Source organism: Trachypithecus francoisi, unplaced genomic scaffold (genome assembly GCF_009764315.1).
Source record: "Trachypithecus francoisi isolate TF-2019V2 unplaced genomic scaffold, Tfra_2.0 Lachesis_group2, whole genome shotgun sequence".
NCBI lineage: Eukaryota > Metazoa > Chordata > Mammalia > Primates > Cercopithecidae > Trachypithecus > Trachypithecus francoisi.
Window position 1 is genome coordinate 144,642,570 of NW_022681465.1, and position 13,942 is coordinate 144,656,511.

Consider the following 13,942-nt stretch of genomic DNA (forward strand, 5'->3'; position numbering starts at 1 on the left):
CAGGAGCTGAGAACAGTTGCTGAGGCTTGGCTGGGGACTGGCGTCTCTGGAATTCCCTTTATGGCAAGGTCTGTTATATTTTGATTAACAAAGTGTTAGTTCAGTCCTTCTTGAGTATTTGTGAGAGAGGAGTTTTACCATGGCTGGTTATAATTGTAAGAAATAATGATGATGGTAGCTCACATGTATTGAGCATTTATAGTATGCCAAGCAGAGTTCAACCCTTTATATATAGTATACTCCATAATCCTTGTCTGCACCCTCAGAAAAAAGGTATCATTGTCCCCATTGTTCACTGATGAGGTAACTGAAGCCCACCCAGAGAGGTGAAGTCATTTAGCCAAACACGGGTAGTGTTGGTGCTAGAAGTCAAGTTCATGTCTGTATGTCTCACCCAAGGCAACCTGTTTAAGAGCAGAGCAAGGATAAGAACTCGAGTCTCCTGAGAGCCTATTTAGTACCTTTTCCTAAATATCACCTTAAGTCAACAGGACTATCTTAGAATGTCTGGTTTTTTCTCTCTTCTTGAAGTGATGCTGCTTTGGGGAAGAAAAACAAGATTTCATCCATGCACTCTATCCGTCCTGATGTTTTCTTAAGAGTGAAAGTGTTTTAGGAAATCAAATCTAATTGCCCAAATGGGAATTTATTTTAAATAACCACCTGCACCTTCATCTGGATTTTAAAAGGATCTTGAATCCACACTGAGAAGGCCAGAGTGTGCGTTTTGTTAATGCAGGTAACAAAATATTTGATTTTGGGAGTCTCATTCTTCATTTTAAATCCTCTTTATAGGATTATAGTTTTTATTCTGAGCTGCTGGAATGTCTGCAGAGTGTGGAACAGATGTGTCTTAAGTGCTGTTCTCAGGCTGATTTTATTGACTGGGAAGAAGTCCATGGAGGGCTTTGGTTTCTCCAGGAGGTGTGTTCTCATTACCTCAGATAGACAAAGGTGGTAATTTATGTTCTCTAAGTTGAAGACTAGGGCAGGAAAACTAAAGTGGAGCCCAACATCTCTAGTAGGCTTTTACCTGAAGATTCTGTCTTTTCGTTGCCTATTTTACTTTGCATCTGTCATTCTTAATAACATTCCTTATAGCATTTATAATATCTTCCATTTCTCTCTCCCCACCCTTTCCTCTCTTTCTTCTCTTCTTCCCCTCCTTTCCTTCCTTTCTTTTTTCTTTTTCCTTTTTTTTTTTTTTTTGTTTGAGACTGAGTCTCTGTCACCCAGGCTGGAGGGCAATGCTGCAATCTCGGCTCACTGCAATCTCTGCCTCCCAGGTTCAAGTGATTCTCCTGCCTCAGCCTCCCAAGTAGCTGGGATTACAGACGCCTGCCATGATGCCTGGCTAATTTTTTTTTTTTTTTTTTGCATTTTTAGTAGAGACAGGGTTTCACCATGTTGACCAGGCTGCTCTCAAACTCCTGACCTCAGGTGACCCACCCACCTCGGCCTCCCAAAGTGCTGGGATTACAGGCATGAGCCACTGCGCCTGGCCCCCATCCTTTCTTTTTTCTTCCCTCCTTTCCTTCCTCCCTTCCTCCTTACCTTTTTCCCTCCCTGTCTTTTGCTTTCTCTCTCTTTTTACTTCCTTTATTCATTTCTTTGTTCCTCTCTCTTTCATTCTTCTTCTCCCACACTGAGTTTTTTATCGTTAGTTTTCCTAATCAGTATCATACCCTAGTGAAGGAAAAGATGTTATACTTATATCACACTTTGAAGTCCTGTGCCAAGCTGGATTGCAAAGTAGATCCCTTGGTAAACTACGTTAACACATTCAGGCCATAAGGGGCAGGTGTATTGCACTGATATAAGTAGTGGCTTAAAAGTTACTGGTTTCCTAAAGCTACCTGCCTCAGAGAACTGGTCAGCAGTTTGGACACTGGAAAAAATTCAGTATCAAACAGAGAAGAGAGCCCGGTCAGAAAGAGCTGCTTGCTATAAGGTTGAAAGACACTTGGTACAGTGGCCTAGGAGAAATCAGTGAAGTGCCAGGAGATGGGAGACATGGATTTACTTCAAATTGGAACTAATCTACTCTGTCACTTGGAGAAGGTCACTCACCTCTCTGTGTATATCTCCCCATTTGGAAAATAAAAATAGTCTGTCACCAGTGTACTTCGTAAGACTTAAAAACATTCAAAGTATTATAAATAATATTAATGGAATAAATATAATATTTATTACCGTTTTACTTGTGTGCTAGATAATACACACACGCACACATACACACACACTGGCAGCCACCCTGTGAGGCGAGCTAAGTATTATTATCCACTGTGGGCTGATGAAAAAAAATGATGCTCTGAGACGTTAAGTCCCAACTCAAGATCACCCCTAGTTAAGTGGTCTGTCTGATTCTCACAGCAGTGGGAAAACCCAGCTGGACCCAAACTTGCCAGCTGGTATGCCTAGAACCCCGCTGGGCTGCAAGACAGTGACACACTCAGCTCTTGGTAGCTGTGCAGGGCCTAAGGCAGGTCAGAGGCTGGTTGCTTCAGGCTCTGGATAGATTCATTTTGGGTTCTGGATACCCTTCAGGTTACCATAGCATGCCCTAGAGATATCATCATTCTCTCTCTCTCTCTATATATATATATCTCTCTCTCTCTCTATATATATATATTTACATTAGAAAGATTGCTAACTTGTAGACAAGAACATTTGACCTCCTCAGGCATCAGCTCATGGATGCTTGGCAGTATTGGCTGCTAGGAACAGAAGGTGAAGAGGCCCACTGAGCCATATTCATCACTGAGGGCAACTTTTATTTTATTTTATTTTAAGTTCTGGGATACATGTACAGGATGTGCAGGTTTGTTACATAGGTAAACATGTGCCATGGTGGTTTGCTGCATCTGTCAATCCATCACCTAGGTATTAAGCCCAGCATGCATTAGCTGTTTATCCTGATGATCTCCCTCCTCCTCGCACCACAACCCCCATGACAGGCCCCAGTGTGTGTTGTTTTCCTCCCTGTGTCCATGTGTTCTCATTGTTCAGCTCCCACTTATAAGTGAGAACATGTAGGGTTTGATTTTCTATTCCTGTGTTAGTTTGCTAAGGATTATGGCTTCTAGCTCCATCCATGTCCCTGCAAAGCAGAGATGTTGGGTTTGTTCATCTTGTTGGCTTTTGATCCTAGCATGTGTTCATCTATCAGGCTTATCCATGAATTCATAGACAAACACTTTTTTGTGTCCAGTGAGGTTTGATTTTATGTGACCTGGGGGTAGTCAGTGGTTATGTCATACCCCACACTCACATTCCCCAGTGCCAAGCCCAAGAATTGCCTTTCTGAATCCTCTTTGTTGATGACTGATTTGCCTAGGCTGCCCTTTGTAGTGGATCCCCCTTCCATGGAAAGAGTTAAAATTGGGGAGGGTAGCAGGGCAAGCTGAGGACCCCTAGAGGAAGCATTTATTTGAGCTCTTTAAGTTCAGATTTTGATATTTTTGTTCCACATGGTGAAAACAAATAATAATAACATTAATATTTGTAGCCCATGGAGCAAAGTCTTCTTTTTTTTTTTTTTTTTTTTTTTTTTGAGGCGGAGTCTTGCTCTGTCGCCCGGACTGGAGTGCAGTGGCCGGATCTCAGCTCACTGCAAGCTCCGCCTCCCGGGTTTACGCCATTCTCCTGCCTCAGCCTCCCGAGTAGCTGGGACTACAGGCGCCCGCCACCTCGCCCGGCTAATTTTTTGTATTTTTTTTTAGTAGAGACGGGGTTTCACCGTGTTAGCCAGGATGGTCTCGATCTCCTGACCTCGTGATCCGCCCGTCTCGGCCTCCCAAAGGCAAAGTCTTCTTAATCTCTTCTCTGAAACCTACACCAGGCCTATCATTCATCTTTGGGCTCTGTTTAGATTGCTGATTATTGAGCCAGAAAGATTTTATTTAATTACCATTTGAAAAGTTTCCAGTGATACCATCTCAGTGGTGTTAATTCCACTTGGATCAGTGCTTACTATCCCCTTGATGTACATAGGGCTGGAGATAGCATTTGCCCCTTTGCTGACATTTCATGCTTGTTGAAGGGAGTGATGATCACACCAGTGGCTCAGGGCTGGGTGTCCTTAGGCTGGTCATATTTCATAACTAGTCTCAGTTCAGACAGAAACTGGCCCCTTTCCAAAAACCAGTTTAGTTCAGCTCTTTGCTGGGAAGATAAAGAAAATCAGGAAAGCATTGAATTATGAGAGGGAGGGTACTCTTACAGTTACCAAGATTGTTATTATTATGAAGTTCCTTTTGAAGATGCTCTGTCACCTTCCTGGACACACATAGAACTGTGGGGTGGGGTTGGGGGCAGGGAGGTGGGCAGTGGTTCCTTGTGCTGGTCTGTGACTTGGTACTGGGCTGGCTGATGGCTGCATAAGGAGCTTATAAAATGCAGATTTGGTGATGTAGAGCACAGCCTGGGAATATGTATTTTTCTAATGTACACACTAGTTTGGAAGCACAGACCTAGGACTGCCTCACGTAATTTTGCAGTACTGTTAAAATAGTATATCACAAAGCCATCATTTATTTTCTCAAAATTTAATTTTTGGCCACTTTCCACAATATTCTGACCCAGACGCCTTTCCATCATGTGGATATAATACAACCTCCTGTGTCCCACCCTTCACCTATTCATTCAACCAGTATAGAATGGCTGTCTAGGACGAGCTCCAGAAACTAAGGTAGAAATAGCAAAAGATACATTGTTCCGGGACTAAAGGAGTCTTTGGTTTAGTCAGGAGATACTTGAATAATAAATAAATCAGCTACAGTAGAACATTGTTATTTTTCCAACTAAACTGCAGTGGGAGCAGGTGAAATTGGCTGGAAGGTCAGGTCACACATCATGGAGGAAAAGTCCTTTGGAGCCTTGACAAAGGAGATGACTGCTAGATGCCAGATGATTATGTGAGAAGGCAGAGAGAACATTTTTGTAAATGCCCGGTGGACAGAGAGCCTGATAATGTGATAAGAACTGCATGTTTTGTCATTTTAAAATATAGGCCATACATGATAGAAATGAGGGTGGATATATTGACAGACCAGATCATGAAGGGCTTGTATATCATGTGTGGTGGACGTTTGTATTTGACCTCATAGGCATGTCTTCCTTGCCACATATGTAGTTTGTTTTGAAACACCTCACTGATCTGTATCTTTAAAAAAATAATTTCCCCTCACAATATGACATGATGAAATTTCTTCTTATGCAATACCTTAGAAGAGCAGGAGAAGCTAAGCGGTAGTTTTCTATATCCCAGATGGGGCCTACCTTCAAATCTCATTTTCTGGCCCTTTCATTTCTGAAGCCAAAAGTCAACCTGGTTTTGGGGCTCCATCCTCCATAAAATTTATATCCTCTTTGAAAGCTGATGTTCTCAATCAGGGGCTATAGAGTCAGCATCAAGGGAATGATGACCATGGTTGGCCATGCATATGATGTCTCCCTGCCCCTGACCACTTGATCAATGACTCTTAATCCCCATAGTCAAATAGCCATGGAGAACATTTGCCCTGAGCAGTGCATTCTAAGGCTGACTTCTCAACACAGGTCTTCACTCCTCTTACAATCCTGACATATGTCTCAGTGTATTTTCATTCAAACTCAAACTCTTACCAAACCCAGCATGAATAGCCTGCCTACCTCCCCAGTCTGATTTAATGCTACTTTCTTCCTTGAACCCTAAACTGCTCCCACATTGAGCTTTTTCAGGTTTTCAGAGAAACAAAACTTAGTCCTACCTCTGGGCTTGTGCACATGCTATTCTTTCTACCTACAGAAGTTCTTCACCCCCACCCCCATCTAAATTGGTCTTCCCTGAAAAGATGTTTTCCAGCCTCTTAAGCCCACTCCCCTTTATTTTGTGACATTTAATATAATTTTAGATTGCTTGATATATATATTTTTTGAGTTTATTTCTCTATTGCCAGACTTTCCCTTTAAGCTCCATAAAAGCAATGACCTGGGAATGGATGGGTGGATGGATGGATGGATGGATGGATGGATGGATGGAATTGAAATCTCTTTGTGAAGTTGAATTCTTCACGAAGTCCAGCCTCTCATTCTTTATTCATGCTGTAGCCAGTTTTAGTCATGCTATTCAGCCAGACTCCTGGAAGTTGTTTTCTCCTCCATGAACCCAACAAAGCTGCATCCATCCCTCATACTCCAGTCTAAGCTCCATTCATTTGATGAAACCTGTGATCTGCCGAGTTGACACTAACTTGTCCCTCTCCTGATTTATATATAAAGTATATGTTTACTTTGTTAATAACTTGCATTGTTTCCAGTTGGGTGACTCAAATTTCATCTAAGTTATAATTTTTAAAAAGGCTTTATTTTTCTCATAATTCAAACAATAAAGAAATGCACTCAGAAAATGTGAGAAATACTGAGTATAATGAGGTAAATACAAATCCTGCATAATTTCTCCACTGAGAGTTAAATACTGTAGATACTTTGCCTTTTTCCCTTCTAGTGGTTTTCTTATACATTTTGCAATATTGTGTATACTTGTGCATACATTTGTAAGTGTGCTGAATTTTAGACCTAACCATGATCTGAGCATGCCCTTGTGTCATTACAAATACTTTTAAAAGCCTCTTTCCTTGTATGCCTAGCCATATGTTCTATTTTTGAGAATCACCATTGAGTGTCAACAGAGTACGAGAGAGTGCACTAGGCACTGAGGCATGTTATCCCACTTTAAATATTTAGTGCCTACTGAATCAGAAAATATAATAATACAAAGAATGTCTCACTTACTTGAGTAGATATGTTTCCAGGTGGCTATAATATTAATAGATTGCAGAAGCAAGAGGTGAAACTCTAGAATAATTTGAGTTAAGGACAACCAAGAAAGACTGGCTCCCCAACAAATACACCTACACTAAATGTTGAGTGCATTGAGCACACATATGTCTTTGGTAAATGTGTTTCTACTAGACATCTAGAGCAATGAATTGGGAAAACCTTGGCAGACCACTCTTCTCTGAAATCATACCTGTGATAATGACTCATGTTTTCCTTCTTTTCTAGAGTGACCGTCTCCTTATCAAGGGAGGCAGAATCGTCAACGATGATCAGTCCTTTTATGCTGATATTTACATGGAAGATGGCTTAATAAAGTATGTATATGGAATTCTTCTCTTTATTGTTTTGCACTTCCTGTCTTCATTAATGGCTCATAAAGAAGCTTGGATTACATGAATGTACTGAAAAAAATCTTAATTTAATCAACAGAATGAAATGATACTGAGGGCAACTTTGTGCAGAAAGTATTGATGAGCATTCTATGGGTCATGGAAAAGTGCAAGGTGTGGCCATCATCCTTAAGGATACTGGAAGATGTGCACAAATTACAGCACCCTAAAAATACAAGGCTTTGCGCAATAGGTATCAAAGGAGTTGAAGTCAGGATAAGTGATTCAGAAGTACAACGAAGTAGAAATTCATTTAGAAGTAACGCTTTGGGGTAGAGAGAGTATTTAATCTGAACCTTGACATAAGGATAGAACTTAGGTGGGCAGAGCACAGATAGGACATGTATTTCATGCAAGATTTGCAAATACATTCATTAGGCATGTATAATTACATTCCGAAATGTATACTATTGGATGCCTGTAAGTGGCACAGCCAGGTAAGTTTTATGTGTAGATTCCCTACATAGTAAACTTTAAAAAAGGATTTGATTTACATAGTGTTTCATCACAGAAAACAAAGCACACTACCCTGCTAAGGTGTTGTATAAGACTGGGTGTATCCAACCCATTCTATTAGTCCCCTCTGGTCTCTGTTAGTTTTATTTTTATATGACTTAACTTCATTGACTAGTTAAAGATTTTGGTTATAAGAGATCTCTTGCTTATCTTTGAAAAGTTGACTTAGATATAGTTTTCTGCAGACAAATGTCTTTTACCAGCCCCAAAGCCTAGGCTAGCTTTCCCTTCTGTGTGCTTTCAAAACAGTTGCGCTTGGCTGGGCATGGCGGCTGTCATTAAGTGCCTGTAATCCCAGCACTTTGGGAGGCCGAGGCGTGCAGATCACTTGAGCTCAGGAGTATGAGATCAGCCTGGGCAACATGGTGAAACCCTGTGTCTACTAAAAATACAAAAATTAGCCAGGTATGGTGGTGTATGCCTGCAGTGCCAGATACTCAGGAACCTGAGGCAAGAGAATCACTTGAACCCAGGAGGTAGAGGTTGCAGTGAGCCAAGATTGTGCCACTGCACTCCAGCACTCCACCCTGGGTGACAGAGTTAGGCTCTGTTTCAAAAAAAAATAACCAAACAAACAAAACCAGCTTGTGCTTTCATCAATCATAGCAATTCTGACACTGTTAGTCTTCTTTGAGAGTAAGGAGACTTACTTGCTTTCATATCTTACTTGCGTATCTTGTTTATTGTATATCCCCAATACTTAACCCAGGACTTAGCACATAAAAATTTGATAAGAGCTACTTTTTGAGTGTGTAGTATGTGCCAGGCACAATGTTAAATGTTTTGCATGCTTTCTTTCAATCAGCCAGCAGCCCTCCGAAGTAAGTACTGTACTATTATTATCCTCTTTCCTGAGATGAGGAGAAAGCAGCACACAGAGAGTAAATAACTTGCTACAGGTTAATGTATTAGTCAAATACATTGAATGAATGAGCGAGTGAATGAATGAATGAATGAATGAACAAATGCAAGAACAAAAAATATTTGTTCGTAGTTACCTTGCCAATTTACATTATTACTTTTTCATACTGGAAGTAAGAAAAATGGAAACAATGGGCAAACCAAAAAATATGACAATAATTTCTTCAAAATACAAGCCACACTTGATTTTATGTTTTTCTATTAACTAAAAAATTATTATGTATAGTTGGCTCTATTCAGAGGTAGCAAGCTCTCTCATTTGGAGAGAGTGAGAAAAATTTGTTACCAAATGCTTCCTTATTTCAGAGCTCATCATAGGCAGCACTAATTGTTCACAGAACTTTATTATTATTATTATACTTTAAGTTCTGGGATACATGTGCAGAACGTGCAGGTTTGTTACCTAGGTATACATGTGCCATGGTGGTTTGCTGCACCCATCAGCCTGTCATCTACATTAGGTATTTCTCCTAATGCTATCCCTCCCCTTTCCCCCATCCCTGACAGGCCCTGGTGTTTGATGTTCTCCTCCCTGTGCCCATATTTTCTCATTGTTCAAGTCCCACTTATAAGTGAGAACACGTGGTGTTTGGTTTCCTGTTCCTGTGTTAGTTTACTAAGAATGATGGTTTCCAGCTTCATCCATGTCCCTGCAAAGGACATGAACTCATTCTTTTTTTTATGGCTGCATACTATTTCATGATGTATATGTGCCACATTTTCTTTATCCAGTCTCTCATCGGTGGGCACTTGGGTTGGTTCTAAGTCTTTGCTATTGTGAATAGTGCTGCAATAAACATACATGTGCACGTGTCTTCATAGTGGAATGATTTATATTCCTCTGGGTATATACCCAGTAATGGGATTGCTAGGTCAAATGCTATTTCTGGTTCTAGATCCTTGAGGAATTGCCACACTGTCTCCACAATGGTTGAACTAGTTTACACTCCCAACACTGTAAAAGCGTTCCTATTTCTCCACATCCAGCATCTGTTGTTTCCTGACTTCTTAATGATCGCCATTCTAACTGGAGTGAGATGGTATCTCATTGTGGTTTTGATTTGCATTTCTCTAGTGACCAGTGATGATGACTTTTTTTTCATATGTTTTTTGGCCACATAAATGTCTTCTTTTAACAAGAGTCTGTTCATATCCTTTGCTCACTTTTTGATGGGGTTGTTTGGTTTATTCTTGTAAATTTGTTTAAGTTCCTTGTAGATTCTGGATATTACCCCCTTGTCAGGTGGATAGATTGCAAAAATTTTCTCCCATGCCTGTTCACGCTGACGATAGTTTCTTTTGCTGTGCAGAAGCTCTTTAGTTTAGTTAGATCCCATTTGTCAATTTTGGCTTTTGTTGCCGTTGCTTTTGGTGTTTTAGTCATGACGTCTTTGCCCATGCCTATGTCCTGAGTGGTATTGCCTAGGTTTTCTTCTAGGGTTTTTATGGTTTTAGGTCTTGCATTTAAGTCTTTAATCCATCTTGAGTTAATTTTATATAAGGTGTAAGGAAGGGGTCCAGTTCCTGTTTTCTACATATGGCTAGCCAGTTTTCCCAACACCATTTATTAAATAGGGAGTCCTTTCCCCATTGCTTATTTTTGTCAGGTTTGTCAAGGATCAAATGGTTGTAGACATGTGGTGTTATTTCTGTGGCCTCTGTTCTGTTCCATTGGTCTATGTATCTGTTTTGCTACCAGTACCATGCTGTTTTGGTTACTGTAAAATTATAGTATAGTTTGAAGTCAGGTAGTATGATGCCTCCAGCTTTGTTCTTTTTCCTTAGGATTGTCTTGGCTATACAAGCTCTTTTTTAGTTCCATATGAAATTTAAAGTAGTTTTTTCTAATTCTGTGAAGAAAATCAATGGTAGCTTGATGGGAATAGCATTGAATTTATAAATTACTTGGGGCAATATGGCCATTTTCACTGTATCGATTCTTCCTATCCGTGAGCATGGAATTTTTTTCCATTTGTTTGTGTCTTCCATTTCCTTGAGTAGTGGATTATAGTTCTCCTTGAAGAGGTTCTTCACATCCCTTGTAAGTTGTATTCCTAGGTATTTTACTCTCTCTGTAGTAATTGTGAATGGGAGTTTGCTCATGATTTGGCTCTCTATTTGTCCGTTACTGGTGTATAGGAATGCTTGTGATTTTTGCACATTGATTTTTATCCTGAGACTTTGCTGAAGTTGCTTATCAGCTTAAGAAGTTTTTGGGCTGAGATGATGGGGTTTTCTAAATATACAATTATATCATCTGCAAACAAAGACAATTTGACGTCCTCTCTTCCTATTTGAATAGTCCTTATTTCTTTCTCTTGTCTAATTTCCCTGGCCAGAACTTCCAATACTATGTTGAATAGGAGTGGTGCTACGGCCATACTACCCTGAATGTGCCTGATCTCATCTGATCTCAGAACTTTTCACAATTGAGCCTTAAATACAGGTTTAGAATCCATCTTCACATAGTGCTTCAGGGATCTACAACCAGGGTTGAAGGTGTAAGACAAATCCTTTTTGCCATCTCTTTTAGAAAGACTGAAAGGCCACTTGCCAAGGATGTTGTAGAAGGAATTTAACCATCAGATGCGTGTGTTGGTGGTGGAGAGAGAAGGTTGAGTTAAATGATCATAATTCAATCCTGAAATTTTGTATGTGTGCAACAACATTATTAACTCACAGAGCATAAGAACAGAAATGACCTCTTCTAACTATCACATAGTTATTTGTCTGTCTGTGAATTCTTGTGGAATACTTGTTATGTGCCAGGCAATTTTTTGAGATACTGAACTCATGCTGTGTCACATGGTGTAGTACTCATTATCAAGGCCCAAATCATCATGCTGTCTTCCCCCTGGGACCTTTTAGTCTTTTAGGGGAACTGAGATATCTGTATACATGCAAAGGACCTAGCATTACCAAGGAGTGGCATATCAAGTATTATATTCATAGAACAGGTGAGATGCAGAGAAGGGAGTGGACTGGTTATTAATTATAATAGTTGATATTTACTGAATTCTTAGGTACTTAACAGTGTTTTGTGGGCTTAACATATATTCACATTTAATGTGCAGCACAACCCTGTGGAGGAGGCATCTTTATTACATTTTACAGAGGAAAGAATTGAGGCAGGATAAGGTAATTTGGCCAAGGTTATACAGCTAGTAGCTAGCAGAGCCAGCATTGTGAATCCAGATAGCCCACATCCAGCCTCACTCATTATTAGACTTGGATTTTGCTAGACACTTGATGAAGGAAGGCAGATGGAAGCTGAGCCTCGAAGGATTAATGCGGCCTTCATTGGTGGAGCAGTGAAGAAGGGGGAAGCCATTTCTGTTTCAGGCTTGGTTTTAAACTAGTTGTCAAAATGGATGAAAACACACACAAACCGGCAATTCTTCATGGCTTTGGTTCTCAATTTTCCTTAAAGGGGAACCTGTGAAAGAGAAAAATAAGAACGGAATTGGCCAGTATCCAAACTAGAATGGACTAATGATCAGAGGCTGCATTTTACCAGTATATTTTGAATTATGGTGGCTGTGGAATGGCCCAGTGGTGATGTGGTAAAGTTGAACTCTTAGAGATGTCAGGAATACTTTATTTTAGTTGCAGAACTTGGAGTTTGGCAGGCTAGTGGTAGACTTCTTACTGCCCCAAGAGAGTCTCTTTCTTGGCTGCCTGTGGACAAAAGGGGAAAATATTCATGCCATGGACAGTGAGGTACAGATATCCCAAGGTAGGAGATTTTTCATGGTCATGTAGAGGCTTATGAATCATAGGTCTCCCTGATATCCATAGTGGACATGTTTAACCAGCTATTTAAATCGAAGATGTGATACCACATATGAGCCAAGCAATACTGGCTGATCTATAAGCAGCATTGTGTGGGGACTAGTTGTAATTGTCACTTTCCTTGGAGGCTTGCCTTTGAGATATTCATTGGCTTACTTCTGCCTGAGTCTACCCCCTATTCCTCCCTAAGATGCTCTGAAGCTTCCTGGGTGAAGCCGTGTCCAGTGGAGGTTTTCATAATCACTAAGCTCGGCTAAAAGCTTCCACTGGGACACTGACCATGTCACAAAGGCAGCTGGTGCTGGAGGCATCTGCATCTTTGACTTCCTCCTGGTGAATCTGCCATCAGCTGTGATTGGCTGATAAATGATCAGGAAAGGGTGGAATTGGGAGTGAAGACTTAGGTGGGAAATAATCCAGACAGAATCTTTCATTAGGAGCAAAGATGACCCCACTTAAAAGATAGCTGAGATTCCATACCTGTTCTTTAAATGATTCACTATTATCTTCTTCAGTCTCTTCTAACAGTGCACTATTTTATACTCTTTAGATCCTTCTCCAGATGTTATTTCTCACCTTAACTTAAAGAACAAAATGAAAGGAATAATAAAAATATTTATATTAAAAAATTATTACACTGTTGAATTTATTTGCGTCCTTTGTAGGGACATGGATGTAGCTGGAAACCATCATTCTTAGCAAACTATCACAAGAACAGAAAACCAAACACCGCATGTTCTCACTCATAGGTGGGAACTGAACAATGAGATCACTTGGACTCGGGAAGGGGAACATCACACACCGGGGCCTATCATGGGGAGGGATTGCATTGGGAGTTATACCTGATATAAATGATGAACTGATGGGTGCTGACGAGTTGATGGGTGCAGCACACCAACATGGCACAAGTATACATATGTAACAAACCTGCACGTTATGCACATGTACCCTAGAACTTAAAGTATAATAAAAAAAAGAAAAAAAAACAATTATTACACACACTGTATTCTAGACACTGTCAAACCCCTGGGGTTGTAGTACTAAACCAAGACACTTGGTCCCACCAAACAGCATATCAGATCATTCTGTGACTATAAACATTGTTTTCTGTATATATCTATCTTTGTTTATAGATTGCTAAGCTTGTGAGTCACTTGCAAAGATTAATTTGATAAATACAAGTAACACTGTTTAAAATCCTTATACCATTATATTTGTCTTGGAAATTGCACTTTTAAGTGACCAGGTGTTTGACTGTTTCACCAGACAAATTGGAGACAATCTGATTGTTCCTGGAGGAGTGAAGACCATCGAAGCCAATGGGAAGATGGTGATCCCTGGAGGCATCGATGTCCATACTCACTTCCAGATGCCATATAAGGGAATGACCACAGTAGATGACTTCTTCCAAGGGACAAAGGCAGCCTTAGCAGGTGGCACCACCATGATCAGTAAGTCTTCATATTTTACACACTCTTGTTTCTCAGAGCTGTGTGTTTAAT

At 40.3% G+C, this 13,942-nt stretch overlaps 1 protein-coding gene across 2 annotated transcripts in view; it reads left to right on the top strand.

Moving 5' to 3' along the window:
* Positions 1-13,942, top strand: part of DPYSL3 (dihydropyrimidinase like 3) — a 121,463-nt gene that overhangs the window by 78,866 nt on the left and 28,655 nt on the right. For both annotated transcript variants that reach the window (XM_033180745.1, XM_033180743.1), the window contains exons 2-3: positions 7,048-7,136; positions 13,707-13,891. In XM_033180745.1, the coding sequence (XP_033036636.1) occupies positions 7,048-7,136; positions 13,707-13,891 (274 nt within the window). The remainder of the gene's footprint in view (positions 1-7,047; positions 7,137-13,706; positions 13,892-13,942) is intronic.